At 47.9% G+C, this 20,143-nt stretch overlaps 1 protein-coding gene across 1 annotated transcript in view; it reads left to right on the top strand.

Annotated features, from left to right (window-relative positions):
- ADAM12 (ADAM metallopeptidase domain 12) overlaps positions 1-20,143 on the top strand; it is a 275,547-nt gene that overhangs the window by 203,818 nt on the left and 51,586 nt on the right. Inside the window, exon 12 of the mRNA XM_068258874.1 lies at positions 20,010-20,118. Coding sequence (XP_068114975.1) covers positions 20,010-20,118 — 109 coding nt within the window. The remainder of the gene's footprint in view (positions 1-20,009; positions 20,119-20,143) is intronic.

Here is a 20,143-nt window from a genome sequence, read left to right as displayed (position 1 = left end):
AACGGCTTTTTTTCAACTGCCAAGCAAGCAGTATCTCCCTCTATGCATAGAACGCTCAGTAACGAACATTCCGCACAGATCACCTGGCAGATCTAAAGATGTCTCCACCAGTGATACATTTCGGAATGCAAGTCTGCGAGAGGAAAGATTTTCCAATGGGCAAACCCTGACTAATCATTTATAAATGAATATTGTAAAAACTATTTTTTATTTATTACGTTCTTTTCGCTACAGTTCCTCATTAAATCTAGAATGAAACGGGTTAACAGTTGAACATTTCCAGTGAAGGAAATCTTAGCGCCTTTCTGCCCTTGTCTTACATGTGTTCTCATACAGATGACTCATTCTAGTTGACGTCCAAGTTACTAAATTTCACAGCTTCACACAGAAACTATGACCCGCTCCGTCACTCCTGGAATAAGAGCGGCAGCCGCGGACCCCCCGCTCCATCTGCTGACCGTTTATGGTCTAAGCAACGGCTCTTCAAAGTCAGTGACTAGGCAGAAGTCTTGTCGTTGGTCACTCGTGGTGGAGGTCTGAGGTAGCAGCAAGTCCTGCACCGAGCCTACCGTCATCTGTAACCAAAACAAATATACAAAAATGTACCGCCTACATAATTAACCTCTTGAGGACCACGGATTTAACCCCCCCTAAAAACCAGGCCATTTTTCACAAATTGGGCCACTGCAGCTTTAAAGTCTCACTGCACAACTCAGCACACAAGTGATCCCCCCGCCCTTTTCTGCCCACCAACAGAGCTATCTGTTGGTGGGCTGTAATTGCTCCCTCATTGTTTATTTATTTTTACAAATATTTACATCTGTATTTTCTTAATAAATGTTAGTATTTTTTTTGTATTTTTGTAGACCCCCCCCCCTCCCTCCCTCCGCCAGCCAATCAGCACGATCGGCTGTCATAGGCTTCAGCCCCATGACAGTGGATCGCTTCCCTGTTGCCCAGGGGGACAGCCGTGTCACACAGCTGTCCCCAGCTGGGAGACTGAAGGCGGTACGGAGCTCTGTCACCCAAGCGGAGACCAGCAAACCACACCCCAAGGACTTTACGCCAATCGGTGTTAGGCGGTCCTGGGGCTGGCGCTGTGTCACGCCCATCGGCGTGACACGTCGCCTATTGGTCAAATTACTCAAGTATTCCGGTCTGGATTAAAGTAGTGACAACACACAAGTAAAGGTAGCGATACATCAGGCGATGATGGGCAGATTCGGCCAAGAGACAAATCCCTCTCTAAACACGTGATTAGGGACAGATCTGTCAGCTGCCCACACACCGCTGGCCGATTCCCCATCAATTTCATGCTGGAATTGATCCTGAATCGGCCTTGTGACGCTACATTTGCCGCCTCACCGACCTAACGCTATCCCCCCTAATATGTAAGGTGCCCCCTGGTGCCCACCGCTGTATACATTACCTGTCTGAGAAGACAAGTAATGTATAGTACACTGGGCAGCAGGAGGGATAGCGTCGGGAGGGTTTCGTCGCATTCATTGCTCATCCAGAAAGCGCTCACTGTTACCGCCCGGTCGAGCACGTCAGCCCTACATCTTGCAGCATGTCCGACTAATTAATGAGACCAATTTCGGCCACATTTTCATCCAATTTGATTATAATAATCCAATTGGATGGTCGGTCAGCCGCCAAGTCGCCTGATGTGTAGCCACCTTTAAAGTGAACCTCCGGAGTAAAAATCGACTCAGCAGAACTGAAAAGGTTTGGTGTTTCTTTAACAGTTTCACAGCATCAGAACTTTGTTTTTCTTATACAAGCCTCATTTTTAGCTGCACAGAAGAAAACTGCCCGGGCTTTTTTCCCCTGATGCTGTGCAAAGCATGATGGGATTTCTGATGATGATGTTCTCGTTCTGCTGTTTTGGTGCAATTTTTTTTTTACATTTTGAATTTGACATTTGAAGCCTAGCGTGTGCAGCTGGGAGGGGTAATCAGGACACAGGACAGTTGGAACTGTGTCTCCTGCTCCTTGTCACCTCCATTCAACCAAAAAGATGGCTGCCCCCATGACAAAGATGGCAGCCCCCATGAATCACAAACATTTGCCTGTTCTTTTAAAACAGGGTGGGTAAGAGATTATATTACCTATCTATTCTAATTAACATAACTAATGTAACTTGATGACAGTATGTTTGTTTAGGCTGAAGTTCCCCTTTAAGGACTCCCAAAGAATGCAATTCCAACTTGCATAAATTGAAGTAAAGGGGGACACTTTAATTCATTGGAGAATCAGATTAAATTGCAAGTAAACCCCAAAACATACATACAAATTACTAGGCTGAGTTCCTTCTCTTCTGTGCCTTCTTGAAGTAGTTAAACGTTCAGTTGGGCAAGTGACACAGGTACTCTCCAATCAGATTACAACACACACTGATAAAGAATTAGCCATAAAACTCTTTCCTGGCAGACAACAGCTTCTGAGTGCAGGGGATAGATTAAAAAAAAGTCAATAGTTGATATATTTTAGCTCTAGGACACTGAAAGACTGTGTGAAACACTTTGTCATCCAGCTGAGACAATGAAGCATTGAGGCTTGTTTTACATATGACGAGCGATGCCAAAAAAAGATGAATTCGCTGACAGGGTCATATGCATAGCGCCGTCCCCGCATACCCTTTGCTACCCCGCACCCAGTGGCGTACTCCCAGCTGGACAGGAAGTACGTTACTGGGATTCCTGGGGATTGTTCCGCGCAGGCGCGCTGCACCACCGCCAACAAATTTAACATTTCTGCGTTACGCATTGCCTTTAATGTATTCCCGCGTTGCAGCAGAAGTCGCACGGTAACGCACTGGTCGTCGATGAATCGGAAACTTCCGTTGCGATGCAGTAAGTGTACTAAGTCCCATACACTTTTGTTGCTGTTGTGTTACCCTGAGCGCAGAAAGGGTAAAACATTGCAAAAAAAAAGTGTAAAAGAGGCCTTAAGCTACTTTTACAAGTTTTAAACAAAAAATAAAACTGTTGATTCTAAAGGAAATAATTTTTAGGAGTAGGAGGATAGACACAATTGTTTATCTCATCAGCTTATTTTCCCCTTTAGGATTGCTTTAAAAGTCCTTGTCCTGGTGATCATCTGCAAACCTCAACCTGGCTTTACTTTCCTAGGCTTAGGAGTGGCAGCTTCTATAATACAGTCTTTTGAGGTCCTGCCAGTAAATGACTTTCAGTAGTTAATGCTAATTTTTGTGGTACCTTATTCTGCCATTTCCTTGACTGGTTCCGTTGTTGTCCTGAAGTTCAATCATTCATAAGAGTTAATCATGCCTCCTTCCTAAACAACTCAGTGTCTGTGTGGTCACACTGTATTTCCCTATAATGGTTTGTATAGATGTATTCGGGTCTCTCACATTTTAAACCAGGCCCAGATTTACATCACAGGAGCCGATAGGCACAGATGGCACCCTAGACTTCGCCCTCCATGAACCTACAACCCCCCCCAAACCGCACCACAAGTGTGCTGGCTGGCCCAGCTGTCACTCCTCCCTTACTTCCCTTGCCAGTCATAGGTAGCTACAGGTGTTCCCTAGAATTAGGTAGCCACAGGTACCCTCAGTATGAAGTAGCTACTAGTGGTGACCCTTAGTGGAATGTCGAGACCTGGGTGAGTAACCTCTCATTTACATACTGCTCAGGACTCTGCATAGGGAAGGAGGGAGGGAGGCGCTCAGAGCGAGGAGTCAGCCGCCTTTCCATCATCAGGCGCCTGTAGGCACTTGCCTACAGTGCCTTATGGTAAATCCGGCCCTGTGTTAAACCTTCTTGATTGAAGGCCACAGTGTGTTTTTTTTTTTTTTTTTAAATCATGGTTTAGTCACCTGGTTTCAAGGGCAGACTTGAAGGAACACTAAAGCCTGGTACACCCATCCACTTTTGGACAATGATTACCCAATTCTACCACCTACCCACACAGCCTGTACATAGTACCGTATATTCCGGCCCAACTTTTCCAGGTAAAATTATATAGAGTTTGGGATATACTCGCCGTAAAAGACTACCCCTCTACAAAACATTGCTCCTCCATCCTCAAAATGGTAAAGAGAACATAGTAGTGGGATTACAAGTCATCCAGGGGAGGGAAAAGAGATTGGGTTGTGCTTTTGTTAGAACTGGGTGTCAGTATTTGTGCCAGGCAGAGCTTTAAACTACATACCGGGTACAGCTCTGGGTCCCACTATGTCCTTCAGCAGCCTTGACGGTCCTCTCGTGTCCCGGGTCCCCCTGCATCATCCATGCCCGTGTCCCAGGTCCCCCTGCATCATCCTTGCCCGTGCCCCGGGTCCCCCTGCATCATCCATGCCCGTGCCCCGGGTCCCCCTGCATCATCCATGCCCGTGTCCCCCTGCATCATCCATGCCCATGTCCCGGGTACCCCTGCATCATCAATGCCCGTGTCCCGGGTCCCCCTGCATCATCCATGCCCGGGTCCCCCTGCATCATCCATGCCCGTGTCCCGGGTCCCCCTGCATCATACATGCCCGCATCCCGGGTCCCCCTGCATCATCCATGCCCGGGTCCCCCTGCATCATCCATGCCCGTGTCCCGGGTCCCCCTGCATCATCCATGCCCGTGTCCCGGGTCCCCCTGCATCATCCATGCCCGTGTCCCGGGTCCCCCTGCATCATCCATGCCCGCATCCCGGGTCCCCCTGCATCATCCATGCCCGTGTCCCGGGTCCCCCTGCATCATCCATGCCCGTGCCCCGGGTCCCCCTGCATCATCCATGCCCGTGTCCCGGGTCCCCCTGCATCATCCATGCCCGTGTCCCGGGTCCCCCTGCATCATCCATGCCCGGGTCCCCCTGCATCATCCATGCCCGTGTCCCGGGTCCCCCTGCATCATCCATGCCCGTGTCCCAGGTCCCCTGTATCATCCATGCCCGTGTCCCTGTGCATCATCCATGCCCGTGTCCCGGGTCCCCCTGCATCATCCATGCCCGTGTCCCGGGTCCCCCTGCATCATCCATGCCCGTGTCCCGGGTCCCCCTGCATCATCCATGCCCGTGTCCCGGGTCCCCCTGTATCATCCATGCCCGTGTCCCGGGTCCCCCTGCATCATCCATGCCCGTGTCCCGGGTCCCCCTGCATCATCCATGCCCATGTCCCGGGTCCCCCTGCATCATCCATGCCCGTGCCCCCCTGCATCATCCATGCCCGTGTCCCGGGTCCCCCTGCATCATCCATGCCCGTGTCCCGGGTCCCCCTGTATCATCCATGCCCGTGTCCCGGGTCCCCCTGTATCATCCATGCCCGTGTCCCGGGTCCCCCTGCATCATCCATGCCCGTGCCCCGGGTCCCCCTGCATCATCCATGCCCGTGTCCCGGGTCCCCCTGCATCATCCATGCCCGTGCCCCGGGTCCCCCTGCATCATCCATGCCCGTGTCCCGGGTCCCCCTGCATCATCCATGCCCGTGTCCCGGGTCCCCCTGCATCATCCATGCCCGTGTCCCGGGTCCCCCTGCATCATCCATGCCCGTGTCCCGGGTCCCCCTGCATCATCCATGCCCGTGTCCCGGGTCCCCCTGCATCATCCATGCCCGTGCCCCGGGTCCCCCTGCATCATCCATGCCCGTGTCCCGGGTCCCCCTGCATCATCCATGCCCGTGTCCCGGGTCCCCCTGCATCATACATGCCCGTGTCCCGGGTCCCCCTGCATCATCCATGCCCATGTCCCGGGTCCCCCTGCATCATCCATGCCCGTGTCCCGGGTCCCCCTGCATCATCCTTGCCCGTGTCCCGGGTCCCCCTGCATCATCCATGCCCGTGCCCCGGGTCCCTCTGCATCATCCATGCTCGTGCCCCGGGTCCCCCTGCATCATCCATGCCCGTGTCCCCCTGCATCATCCATGCCCGTGTCCCGGGTCCCCCTGCATCATCCATGCCCGTGTCCCGGTTCCCCCTGCATCATCCATGCCCGTGTCCCGGGTCCCCCTGCATCATCCATGCCCGTGTCCCGGGTCCCCCTGCATCATCCATGCCCGTGTCCCGGGTCCCCCTGCATCATCCATGCCCGTGTCCCGGGTCCCCCTGCATCATCCATGCCCGTGTCCCGGGTCCCCCTGCATCATCCATGCCCGCATCCCGGGTCCCCCTGCATCATCCATGCCCGCATCCCGGGTCCCCCTGCATCATCCATGCCCGTGTCCCCCTGCATCATCCATGCCCGTGTCCCGGGTCCCCCTGCATCATCCATGCCCGTGTCCCGGGTCCCCTTGCATCATCCATGCCCGTGTCCCGGGTCCCCCTGCATCGTCCATGCCCGTGTCCCCCTGCATCATCCATGCCCGTGTCCCGGGTCCCCCTGCATCATCCATGCCCGTGTCCCGGGTCCCCCTGCATCATCCATGCCCGTGCCCCGGGTCCCCCTGCATCATCCATGCCCGTGTCCCGGGTCCCCCTGCATCATCCATGCCCGTGTCCCGGGTCCCCCTGCATCATCCATGCCCGTGTCCCGGGTCCCCCTGCATCATCCATGCCCGTGCCCCGGGTCCCCCTGCATCATCCATGCCCGTGTCCCGGGTCCCCCTGCATCATCCATGCCCGTGCCCCGGGTCCCCCTGCATCATCCATGCCCGTGCCCCGGGTCCCCCTGCATCATCCATGCCCGTGTCCCGGGTCCCCCTGCATCATCCATGCCCGGGTCCCGGGTCCCCCTGCATCATCCATGCCCATGTCCCGGGTCCCCCTGCATCATCCATGCCCGTGTCCCGGGTCCCCCTGCATCATCCTTGCCCGTGTCCCGGGTCCCCCTGCATCATCCATGCCCGTGCCCCGGGTCCCTCTGCATCATCCATGCTCGTGCCTCGGGTCCCTCTGCATCATCCATGCTCGTGCCCCGGGTCCCCCTGCATCATCCATGCCCGTGTCCCCCTGCATCATCCATGCCCGTGTCCCGGGTCCCCCTGCATCATCCATGCCCGTGTCCCGGTTCCCCCTGCATCATCCATGCCCGTGTCCCGGGTCCCCCTGCATCATCTATGCCCGTGTCCCGGGTCCCCCTGCATCATCCATGCCCGCATCCCGGGTCCCCCTGCATCATCCATGCCCGTGTCCCGGGTCCCCCTGCATCATCCATGCCCGTGTCCCGGGTCCCCCTGCATCATCCATGCCCGTGTCCCGGGTCCCCCTGCATCATCCATGCCCGTGTCCCGGGTCCCCCTGCATCATCCATGCCCGTGTCCCGGGTCCCCCTGCATCATCCATGCCCGTGTCCCGGGTCCCCCTGCATCATCCATGCCCGTGTCCCGGGTCCCCCTGCATCATCCATGCCCGTGTCCCCCTGCATCATCCATGCCCGTGTCCCGGGTCCCCCTGCATCATCCATGCCCGTGTCCCGGGTCCCCCTGCATCATCCATGCCCGTGTCCCGGGTCCCCCTGCATCATCCATGCCCGTGTCCCGGGTCCCCCTGCATCATCCATGCCCGCGTCCCGGGTCCCCCTGCATCATCCATGCCCGCATCCCGGGTCCCCCTGCATCATCCATGCCCGTGTCCCCCTGCATCATCCATGCCCGTGTCCCGGGTCCCCCTGCATCATCCATGCCCGTGTCCCGGGTCCCCCTGCATCATCCATGCCCGCATCTCGGGTCCCCCTGCATCATCCATGCCCGCATCCCGGGTCCCCCTGCATCGTCCATGCCCGTGTCCCCCTGCATCATCCATGCCCGTGTCCCGGGTCCCCCTGCATCATCCATGCCCGTGTCTTGGGTCCCCCTGCATCATCCATGCCCGTGTCCCGGATCCCCCTGCATCATCCGTGTCCCGGGTCCCCCTGCATCATCCATGCCGTGTTTGAAAAATCTGTTTCCATTGAAAGCTGCAAACCTGATAGCATCTTGTGAGCAGCCACTCGCTTGGGTAACAGGGCAGCTTCCTGGTTCCGGGTCACCTGACTAGTGATTATCCCACGGACAAATCAGATACAATAGGAAAAACCTGAAATAAATTTGTCTCTAAGCTGTTACTAAAAATAGATACTCTTTGACTTAACATGGAGAACACATGATAATAGAAGCGTTAAATAATCAGCAGAGTTGGCCACTATAGAGACAGGTGAACTTCAGTACTTCTTGATGCTTTGCAACGTGTAACTTTTACTAAAGAGGAACTGTCGCGAAAATCTTAAAATTTTAAACACATACAAATAAGAAGTACATTTCTCCCAGAGTAAAATGAGCCATAAATTACTTTTTCTCCTATGTTGCTGTCGCTTACAGTAGGTAATGGAAATCTGACAGAAGTGACAAGTTTTGGGTTAGTCCATCTCTTCATGGGGGATTCTCAGCATGGCCTTTATTCTTTATAAAGGCACTCCCTGAAATATTTATACAAAGATGCTGGCCAGCCTCCCTGCTCGCTGCACACTTTTTGGCAGTTGGACGGAGCAACTGCCATTCACTAAGTACCTTTAAAAATAAAGAAATCCCTGAGAATCCCCTGTGAGAAGATGGGCTAGTCCAACAGCTGTCGGTAATGTTGGATTTCTACTACTTACTGTAAGTGACAGCAACATAGGAGAAAAGTAATTCATGGCTCATTTTACTCTGGAAGAAACGTACTTCTTATTTATATGTGTTAGCAAGTATTTTAAATTTTAAGATTTTCGCGACAGAAGTCCTTTGAAGCAGCTCCTGATAATGTGATTCAGAAGTCCTCCACTTTATGTGAGGACGCCTAGGAAAGTATGGAGTGCGAATCTCATTCACCAAAACCTGGTAATTGGCTTTCAGACTAATTAGAGGAAGATCTGCTTGAGAATTCCTTCTGCCGCAGAGGAGCCATGGGGTTTACAGGTGCGAAGGAGCAAGATTCGCATGGTAAAGTGAAAGAATAAGATAGCATACATTTTATGCAAAGAAGTCACATTTCTATCAAATAACCAGGTCATAGGGACTATGCATCATTGCCCTAGAGGGGGATAGCAGAGCCCCTCAATAGTCCAACGACGAATGATGGCTGGGGACTCCTGAGACCTCTTCAATATGAAACTCTCTGCTGCCCTTCTACAGATTTAAAGGGAATCTGAAGTGAAAATAAACTAATGAGATAATGATGTGTTTGTGTAGTACAGCTGAGAAATAGAACATTTATATGAGTCTCCTATTGTTTCCAGTACAGGAAAAGTTAAGAAACTTCACTTGTTATCTATGCAAAAGAGCTTCTCTGAGCTAACAAACTTTGGTGAATTTGGTCAGCTACAGTGCTATTTTCTGAAGAACTTATACATCAAAGAAACAGTGAAAGACAACTCCAGACAAGATTTTACTGCAGGGAAGTTCAAAGGGTCATTAGCTCTGCTGTGTTTCATAGTTTAAAATACGGAGTGCAGTTTGTAAACTGCAAATATTAGAGAATGATGCTGTTATAAAAAAAAAAAAAAACTATATCGCTGAAAATAAAAATGAGACTAATGTTCTATTCATTACCTGTACTACACATACAATTCATTATATCATGTTGTTTTTTTGCCACTTCAGTGTCACTTAAAGGGACACTGTAGGGGGGGGGTCAGGGGAAAATGAGCTGAACTTACCTGGGGCTTCTAATGGTCCCCCGCAGACATCCTGCGCCCACGCAGCCACTCCCCAATGCTCCGGCCACGCCTGTTCACTTCTGGAATTTCAGACTATAAAGTCTGAAAACCACTGAGTCTGCGTTGCCGTGTCCTCACTCCCGCTGATGTCACCAGGAGCGCACTGCGCAGGCCCAGTATGGTCTGTGCCTGCACCATGCGCTCCTGGTGACATCAGCGGGAGCGAGGACACGGCAACGCAGGCGCAGTGGTTTTCTGACTTTAAAGTCAGAAATTCCAGAAGTGAACCGGAGGCGGGGCCAGAGCATCGGTGAGTGGCTGCGCGAACACAGGATGTCTGCGGGGGACAATTAGAAGCCCCGGGTAAGTTCAGCTCATTTTCCCCTGACCCCCCCCCCCCCCCCCCCCCTACAGTGTCCCTTTAAACCCCAACTAAAAAGATTTGGGATAAAACTATTGCTGCCTCCCTTTCGTCTGCCTGTTATTCTGACCCTATATCCATTATGTTTTCTAAACTAAATCCCTGAGCTAGACTGTGCATGCAGATGAGGCATTTTGGCCAGCCAATCAAATGGCATTTTATTAAAAAGGAATAATACTTGGCTGCCTCTGCATTCATTCAGATTGGGTTCCCTGTAACAGCAGGTCAGTATTGCTTCTATTGTGCCACCTTCACGAAAAGATAAAAGGGAACCTGGAGTGAAAAGCATATGGAGGTTATGGTTTGGCATCAAGGGGGTACAGTTAAAGTTGTGTGTGTGTGTGTGGGGGGGGGGGTGCCAGAGATGAAGCACCCTCATGCATTTCACCATATATATAAGTGGGAACATTAGAGAAAACACCTACCCTGCTCTCTGTTTCATCCTTCACTGCTCAGCCTGTTTCTTATCAGCCCTGATAAAATCCCCCACTGAGCATTCAGTCTGGCTTTGCTCAGGAATCATTATAGCTGTCTTCTCTGGTGTCTTTTCAAGCCCAAGCCTGCCCCCTTCTGGCTCTGCTATAATGACTCAGCTATAATCATTCCTGAGCAAAGCCAGACTGAGTGCTCAGTGCGGTATTTTATCAGGGCTGCTAACAATTAGGCTGAGCAGTGAAGGATGAAACCGAGAGCAGGGTAGGTGTTTTCTCTAATGTTCCCACTGATATATATGGTAAATACATGAGGGTGCTTCGTCTTTAAAAAGAACCTGAGCTGAAAATAAAAAGTCAAAATAACCATACACAGGTCATACTTACCTCCTGTGTAGTCTACTCCTTAATTTCTTTCTCCTCTCCTGCATCCTGTTTGTCCACTGTGATCGATGGAATTCTCCGTCCTCCATTTTGAAAATGGCCATTACCCCATAACAGCTTCCTGGTCAGCACACTGTTAAATTGTAATGTCACTGACTGGAGCCATGGGGAAACATGGACATTACCTTGCACATTCAGTTGTAACTGACAGCTGCTGATATATAACTGACAGCAACAGGTGTATTTCAGTTCTGACAAAATATTGTCAGAACTGGAAGGGATCACTGTGAGAAGAGAATGGTGAGCTTCTGAGAGGAACTGACGGTGAGGTTAGTGTATATAATATTAATTTGCAGCTACAGGCAGATGTCACCGATCTGCATGTCTGTGCACAAGAGGTGATCTACATACATAACAGTATATGAGGAGTGAAGATTGCCTAATACCTTTGGTGTGAGGGGGATCAGCAAGGACCCCAGACAAGCGTGTTTGCTGATCTGGTGATAGGGTCAGCCAATTTGTCTGGTGAGCGCAATTGTTTAAATTATGGTGAAGGTGCGAAGACTTGGATTGATGTACATTGCAAGTGTGGATTACCCTAAGACTATATATATGCTGAAGGGACATTGAGGCAGGGTCATCTGCATAGACTGTGCACTGTGTGTTTTTACTCTGATATATGTGAAGTATGAGGGTTTTTAGATGAGCGCAAACTATAGTGTATTTAAATTTTAATTTTTTTATGAGGGTGTACCCCCTGATGGTATTGCGCACCTAAGCACTTTGTGGATTTACTGATGTTTAATTAATTTTGGGAAAGGTATCAAGTGTGGGTGGAGCGCAGGGCCACTGGTGAATATTACGTCATGTGTTTATTTTAAATAATTTTCATCGCTTCAGGTTCCCTTTAAGGTCATGTGTGTTGGGGCGGGGGGGGGGGGGGGGGGGGTGTTAAGTTTAGACATTTCCTGAACAGCAGTTGAAAAGTCTAAGTGCCAAAACAGTGTGCAAGTGAGTAGGGAGGCTGGCTGGTATCTTACTACTTTGGCAGTTAAACTGCTGTTTAGGAAATGCTGTTAAAAACAAAGAAAACCCTTAGAATCCCCCACGAGGAGATGGACTGGCCCAAAATCTGTCGGTTCTGTCAGATTTTAACTGCCTACTTTTTTTGCGATAGTGGTCCTTTAAATATATTTTTCTACTGAAATCTGATTAGAAATCAATTGAGCCACTTCCCCCGCTAGTTGTTCTGCTATTTCTGGGCGCCCTTTTTGAACGTACGCCTTCCACCTGTGCCACATGTGGCTATCATCCTATGGCTTACTGACCACCAATCACATCCACAAATCAGATGAAGAGAGGCCTCCTCAATGCTTCCAGCTCTACGGTGGCCCTGCGTGGAAAATCGTAGTGCTGAGTACTCCAGGTTGACGGTCAGTGTCTCAGTCTCATGAAGAGGGCGTGAAAGCATTAGTGTCCTTATTCCTGGTACAGTGTCGTTTTACCAGTGATTCCTTAAAGGACCACTATTGTGAAAAAAGTAGGCAGCTAAAATCTGACAGAACCGACAAGTTTTAGCCAGTCCATCTCCTCATGGGGGATTCTCAGGGTTTTCTTTGTTTTCAACAGAATCTTCCTGAGCAGCAGTTTATAATTGCCAAAATAGTAAGATACCAGCCAGCCTCCCTAATCACTTAAACACCATTTTGTCAGTTAGACTTTGCAACGGTTGATCAGGAAATGCTGTTGAAAACAAAAAAAAAACCTAAGAATACCCCATGAGGAGATGGACTGGCCCAAAACCTGTTGGTTCTTTCAGATTTTAACTGCCGACTTTTTTTTTCACGATAGTGGTCCTTTAAGATCACTTATTCTTCATTTTCTGAGTAATGAGAGCCGGGAAATTGGCCTACGTGGTCATCAGGGGGTCGTGGCAGATGGATGGTCAGCTCTTGGGAATCCATGAGTAAAGCATCAAGGAGCACACAATGTGCTGGATCTGTGTCTGTATGTCTGAGTCATTCTACTAAAGAAGTCTGGAGTGTGACTCTTACTTTCTTTGTTACTCAGCTCTTGAGAATGATCACATGGGTGGAAAGCTATTTCATCAGTTACTGAGCTCCTTAAAGTGAACCTTAAGTGAAAATAAACTGATGAGATAAATAATTGTATCTCTCCTCCTGCTCCTGAAAATTACTTTCTAAGACTTTCCACAGTTTTATGTTATGTTTAACCACTTCCCAATCACAGATTTTATTTTTGTGTTTTTGTTTTTTTTCACATCACACTCCTCCCATTCATTCACTTTATTGTTCAGTAACTTTATTCTTACTTCTCACATCGAAATTATATATATATATATTATTTTCCACAAATTAGGATTTCTCTGGGTGGTACTTTTTGCTAAGTATTTTATATGCGTTTTAAAGGGAATAATAAGAAAAAAATCATAATTTCTCAGTTTTCAGCCATTATAGTTTTAAAATAAAATGTGCTACGAGAGATAAAGCTCACGTATTTCATTCATTAGCCCATTTGTCCCGGTTATTACAAAGTTTAAATTGTGTCACTAGTGCAATGTATGGGGATAATATTTTATTTGGAAATAAAAGTGTATTTTTTTCTGTTTAGTAGTTTTTATACTATATCAATAACTTCAAGCCTTTGTTTACAAAAAAAACAACAAAAAAACAGTAATATAACCTCATGACATACATAGTAAAAATTCCCTATAAGTGTTTTATTTTAGTAACTATAGGGTAGGGGTGAAAGGGGTTAAAATTGATTTAAAAAAATGTATGTATTTTTCTTTATAAACATGTATGTGGGTGCATTTTTACTTTTTGGCCACAAGATGGCACTACACTTATTTTACATTTTACACTTTTTTGTTAGTGAACCTCCAGACTAAAAATTGACTCAGCAGCACTGGAAAGGCTTGGTGTTTCTTTAACGGTTTCACAGCATCAGAACTTTTTTTCTCTTATACAAGCCTCATTTTCAGCTGCACAGAAAAAAACTGCCCGGGCATTTTTCCCCTAATGCTGTGCAAAGCAAGATGGGATTTCTGATGATGATGTTCTCGTTCTGCTGTTTTAGTGCATTTTTTTTTTACATTTTGAATTTGACATTTGAAGCCTAGCGTGTGCAGCTGGGAGGGGATATCAGGACACAGGACAGTTGGAACGGTGTCTCCTGCTCCTTGTCACCTCCTTTCAACCAAAAAGATGGCTGCCCCCATGACAAAGATGGCAGCCCCCATGAATCACAAACATTTGCCTATTCTTTTAAAATGGGGTGGGTAAGAGATTATATTACCTATCTATTCTAATTAACATAACTAATGTAACTTAAAGGGACACTTAAGTCAAACAAAAAGTTTTACTCACCTGGGGCTTCCAATAACCCCCTGCAGCTGTCCGGTACCCTCGCCATCTCCCTCCGATCCTCCTGGCCCCGCCGGCAGCCACTTCCTGTTTCGGTGACAGGAGCTGACAGGCTGGGGACGCGAGTGATTCTTCGCGTTCCCAGACACATTAGCACCCTCTATGCTGCTATATGGTATATGATATATGCTATAGCAGCATAGATGGCGCTATTGTGGCCAGGAACGCGAAGAATCACTCGCGTCCCCAGCCTGTCAGCTCCTGTCACCGAAACAGGAAGTGGCTGCCGGCGGGGCCAGGAGGATCGGAGGGAGACGGCGAGGGCACCGGACAGCTGCAGGGGGCTATTGGAAGCCCCAGGTGAGTAAAACTCCTTTTTTTGTTTGACTTAAGTGTCCTTTTAATGACAGTATGTTTGTTTAGGATGAAGTTCCCCTTTAATGAAAGTCTGCATCTCGCTGATGCCATCTCTCATTCATCACAGGCACTGTGATCAGGTTTGGGAACAAGCTGTTCCCATTCACCAATAAAGGAACAGCAGGATTGCAAGGGAAACCGACGACAGCAGAGTAGAGATAGGGAACAGCGAGGTAAACAAGTACGCATATGTACGCTCCTGGTTCACAAGTGAAGTTTCCAGGGGCGTAAATATGCGTACCAGCGGTCGGGAACAGGTTAAAAATGTAAAAAAAAAAAAAAAGATTTATTGCTTTATCTGTTCTCAGTGACCGTGTTTTTGTGTCCCAGAGAGCTAATATATATAAACTTTTTTTTCTTTTTTTTACATCTATCCCTTGCACTCGGGAAAGAGCTTTATGGCTGTAATTCCTTATCCGTGAGGGACACTGTAATATGACTTGGTTCCAACTAGAGATAAACTGTCAGTTACATAGCTGAATATTAACTCTTTCAGGCAGAGAAAGAAAAAAAGGAACACAGCATAGTTATTTGTGTGCTTGGCACTGTACATACACATGTCTATCTCATCATGTCACATGACTCTTAAAAGACTTCCGAGGCCAAATGTTCCCCCAAAACATAAAAAAAGTTAGATACCTGTATAGCTTTGGTGGACACGGAGGACGCCGTCCGCGCCCTCCGTGCCGTTCCGCCGGGTCCCCACCTCTCAATATCCCCCCGAATGGCTCCCGACCCCACGGCCAGGGTCGGGCTCTGCTGCCTCTATAAAGATGGCCGCCGGCGCTGGCCGCCGCTGCACACTCCGCATGGCCGCTACTGCGGCTGCGCAGCACTAGGGCCAACCCCCCGATCCACGCAACAGGAAAAAGCTATACAGGTATCTAACTTTTTTTATGTTTTGGGGGAACATTTGGCCTTGGAAGTCCTTTAAGACAAGACAAATAACATTTATATTGTGCTTTTCTCTTGGCAGACGCAAATTTATTTCTACCGCGCACAGCAAATCGATTTGAATACATTTTAGCAGGGAATCTACTGAAATTCGATTGATGCAATACCATGCTGGGCTGTCGATCTACCGCTGCTCCTGCCCCGCCCCCAATCAACCCAGATTTTCCGCCCTGTCCTGTCAAAACTTTTGATCAATTTTTGGTCAAAATAGATCTAAATTTGATCACTTGAACATTTAAAGGAATCGAGTCCCATCCTATTCGAATAGTGATTGAATATGCAGGGAATTGAAAAATCTATGTGTGTATAGGATCCTTAGGCAATCAAAGGCACTCCCTGCTGATTTTGATTGGCTTGATACCAACCTACATACGGTATAATTTGCATTCGATCTACAGGCAAGCTAGAATTTTAAAGGAAAACTGAAGTGAGAGGTATACAGAGGCTGCCATATTTATTTCCTTTTAAGCAATACCAGTTGCCTGGCTGTCCTGCTGTTCCTCTGCCTTTAATCCTTTTAGCCACAGCCCCTGAACAAGCATGCAGCAGATCAGGTGTTTCTGACATTATTGTAAGATATGACAAGTTTAGCTGCATGCTTGTTTCTGGTGTGATTCAGACACTACTGCAGGCAAATAGACCAGCAGGGCAGCCAGAGAACTGGTATTCTTTAAAAGGAAATAAATATGGCAGCCTCCATGTCACTCTCACTTGCTCTCACTGACCATCTCTGCTGCTGAGTAAAGCGAAACTGTTTGGCGCGGTTAGCGGGATCCCACCTGTCAGTCGGCGTCCGGCGCTCCTCCCATCTCTAACGAGACGGGAATGCGTCCTCTCATTTGCCCGGCATTGATTTTATTATCCATTTACAAAAGATATTTTCAAGCGGCGGCGTCTCTTCTGCGCACGGAATTCATTTAACATTTCTGCGTTTTCTCTGGACCGCTGCATTATTTTGATGCCTGAGTAGTTTTTATAATAACCCTGCTGGTTATTATTTAAAATAAACATTATCTTCTTCTTGTAAATTCAGTGCTGTACTTCTAAAAGCGTTCCTTGTATATCAGCGGTTATCGCTCGGTGTCCGAGGTGTTCACATCCCCCATCTCCTGTATTGCTTGTTTCCTCTGTATGATGTCTGATATCAGCAGTTTTACTTCCTGTAAGTGTGAAATAATGTGACATGTCCAAAGTCCGGCCAGGGGCCAAATACAGCCCGCCAAGCCATTTCTGGTGGCCCCCAAAGCTCTCTGCAATTTCATGCGTCCCATAGGCCATAGCTGTGGGCTCCCAGAGCATTCTGGGAGACTAGTAAGGGCCCGTTTCCACTCGTGCCGCGTGCGGCAGCACTTGTGGGTGTGCGAGATCGCAGGCGAATCCCAGAAGCCGTGCCATGCGTGGCTATGGGATTCGCAGCCTCCCGCGCGAAAACTGTGGGCAGTTTAAGCATAGTTTCCCACAGCATAGTCTCCCCGTGCGATTTGTTTGCGGGGAAACTCTGCGGGTTCTGAGCGGTCGGGCCCTTAGAGTTGCACCTGACAGGACAGATGTCACCACCTGTAATAAATGTTCAAAATATAAATCGGGAAGAGGAAAAATTTTTTGATGGGCAAACACTGACTAAATCTTTATAAATTAAACAAATTATATTGTATTATTTTTCACTACAGTCCCTCTTAAATTGGTTTCTCTCTCTCCTTACGAGACGAATGTTGCGCAAATCTGAAAGCCCCCTGATTACATGTGAAATCTATGGGGGTGAGTACAGGGACTAGCAGTTTTTGTCTTTAATGGAACCAAATTGTTGCAGAGTTGTTGTGACCTGTACAAGCAGCAGAAATATTAGCTGGAGGACGCATGGAAATGCAACTCCCAGATCTCCCTCAGTTAACACAGCAGGTGATATGCGGCGGGGGCACAGGAAGGGGCGGCCAGTAAAAACTAGCAATTACTGTCCCTGCAAACTTCACTATATTACTGTAATTTCGTATAAATACAGCAAAATCCCCAGTATCTGGCACGGGCGCGGATCGCCTGATGTCTGGTACATGTGCTTGCCGGTTGCTTAAGCAACTGGTTGAAAAAGTACAAATTTGCCAAATGTGGTAAATTATTCAGGATACCCACTTTTACGGTAATATTACTGGTTTAGCATCAGAAATACTTCCAATATCTATATATTGCTATTTTTTGGCATTTAACCCCACCTTGCCATAAAAATCTAGGCTGTTTAGCTACCTGGAATTCTTCTCCCAGAGCATTCTGGGAGACTGACTTTGGAATTTTCAGACACAAACATTCTAGCAATGGATAAGGGGGACGTGTGTAAAAGGCCTTAGCCCTTGAGCCCCGGAGGTTTATAGCCCCCCAGTGGCCAGGCCATTTTCTACAGATCGGCACTTCACAACTTTAATGGTTTATTGCTTGGTCATAGAGCTTAGCACCCAAATTAATTTTACCTCCTTTTCTTCTTGCAAATAGAGTTTTCTTTTGGAGGTATTTGATTGCTGCTGCTATTTGTATTAAAAATAAAAAAGAAAACATTTTTACAAAAAAAAAAGTATTTTACCACTGAGGGGTTTTACCCCTTGAACACCAGAGCAATTTTCACCTTTCAGCGCTCATTCATCTATAACTTTATTATTACTTATCGCAATGAAATTAACTATATCTTGTTTTTTTTCGCCACCAATTAGGCTTTCTTTAGGTGGGACATTATGCCAAGAATTATTTTATTCTTAATGTGTTTTAATGGGAAAATAGGAAAAAATGTGGGAAAAAATTATTGTTTTTCAGTTTTCGGCCACTGTAGTTTTTAAATAATGCATGCTACTGTTCTTAAAACCCATGAAATGTATTTGCCCATTTGTCCCGGTTATAAAACAGTTTAAATTATGTCCCTATGTCCGTATATACAGAATAGAAAATGTAGTGGGGTCAGGACCTACCATGAAGTCCTTCGCGATCTACCGGTAGATCACGATCTACCTAATGGTCACCCCATGCACTACACTAAACATACATAGACATATACCTATGGAAGGGATTAGATTGTTAGCCCCTCCGAGGAACAGTTACGTGACAAGACTTTACTCTGTGCAGCGCTACGGAAGAAGTCTGCGCTATATAAACCATAAAATGCATAATTACCTACAAAACAGCCTGCCAGCTCTGATCGCTGGCTGGCAGGCTGATCGCTGGGGTCCACTGTGCTGAATGAACACGAGCTCCAATCAAATTTTGTTCCTTGCAAGATGATGTACATATGCGTCACGGAGGAACGAGAGAGCCGCTGTCCTGCCGCAATCCTGCGTTAGGTGATCGAGAAGCGGTTAATGACTGGATAACGGTCAGGGGAAGTAAGTAAGCTGTATACAAGATGAAGCTGCTTGTTTCATGCTTTGCTACGATCTTAAAAAGGAACTGTAGTGAAAATGAAATGAATCTTTTTTTTCACAATATTCATTTATAAGTTATTTGGACAGTGATGCATATTGAAACATCTTTTTTTGTCCCTGATTTATTTTCAAAAAATGTATCACAGGTGGTGGGATGGCCCTGCTTAAGAGAACTCCTGGAGAAGCATGTGATCAGTTTGATCAGCTGATAAATTTGTAAGGTTCTGATTTGCTGGTCCTGATCATGTGTTAAACCAGGAAGTCATCACAGCAAATCAGGACCTTACAAATCTATCAGCTGATCAAACTGATCACATGCTGACCATGAGTTCTCCTAAGCAGGGTCATCTCTAGAGGTGGCATCTTAGTCCTGTCAGGTGATCTCTGCAGAATGTCTGTTACTGAGAGTTCTAAAATCAGCACGGAGACATACCTGGTCTCCCAGAATGCTCAGGGGAAGGGGGTGAGAGTATTCCGCATAATAAATATCCCCCGCCTCCGTGGAATGGCGAGTCTACATAGTAATATACAGTATAGCACTATTTTCCTGTAAGATAAGGAGTGTTTCTGATGCTGGAACCAGGATATTTAAAGGACACCTAAAGTGAGGAGGATATGGAGGCTGTCATGTTTATTTCCTTTTTAAACAATACAAGTTGCCTGGCAGTCCTTCTGATCTATTTGGCTGCAGTAGTGTCTTGAGTCACACCAGAAACAACCATGCAGTTAATGTTGTCAGATCTGACAATAATGTCAAACACCTGATCTGCTGCATGCTTGCTCAGGGGTTATGGCTAAACATATTAGAGGCAGATGATCAGCAGGGCTGCCAGGCAACGTGCATTGTAGAAAAGAAAATAAATATGGCAACCTGTATGTACCTCTCACTTCAGACGTCCTTTGATGAGGGGTAGAAGATCTGTGGATGATCACATCCCATCGTGTGTGGCGGCGTATTTCTCTAACCTCTGATCACATACACAGCACTTCCTCCCGCATTGCAGGGGTCCGGCGGGGTTTGAAGCTGTTAAGTAACATGTCTGCACTGTTGATGTTTCAGGTGCGAAGCCGGCTCCGGGAATCTGCTTCGAGAGAGTGAACTCGGCGGGGGATCCGTACGGGAACTGCGGGAAAGACTCTGCAGGATCCTTTATGAAGTGTGAAATCCGGTAACGTTACTATTATGTCTCACAT

This window comes from Hyperolius riggenbachi, chromosome 10, assembly GCF_040937935.1.
Source record: "Hyperolius riggenbachi isolate aHypRig1 chromosome 10, aHypRig1.pri, whole genome shotgun sequence".
NCBI lineage: Eukaryota > Metazoa > Chordata > Amphibia > Anura > Hyperoliidae > Hyperolius > Hyperolius riggenbachi.
The sequence above is the reverse complement of the archived record's forward strand: the minus strand, read 5'-3'. Positions and strand labels throughout refer to the sequence as shown.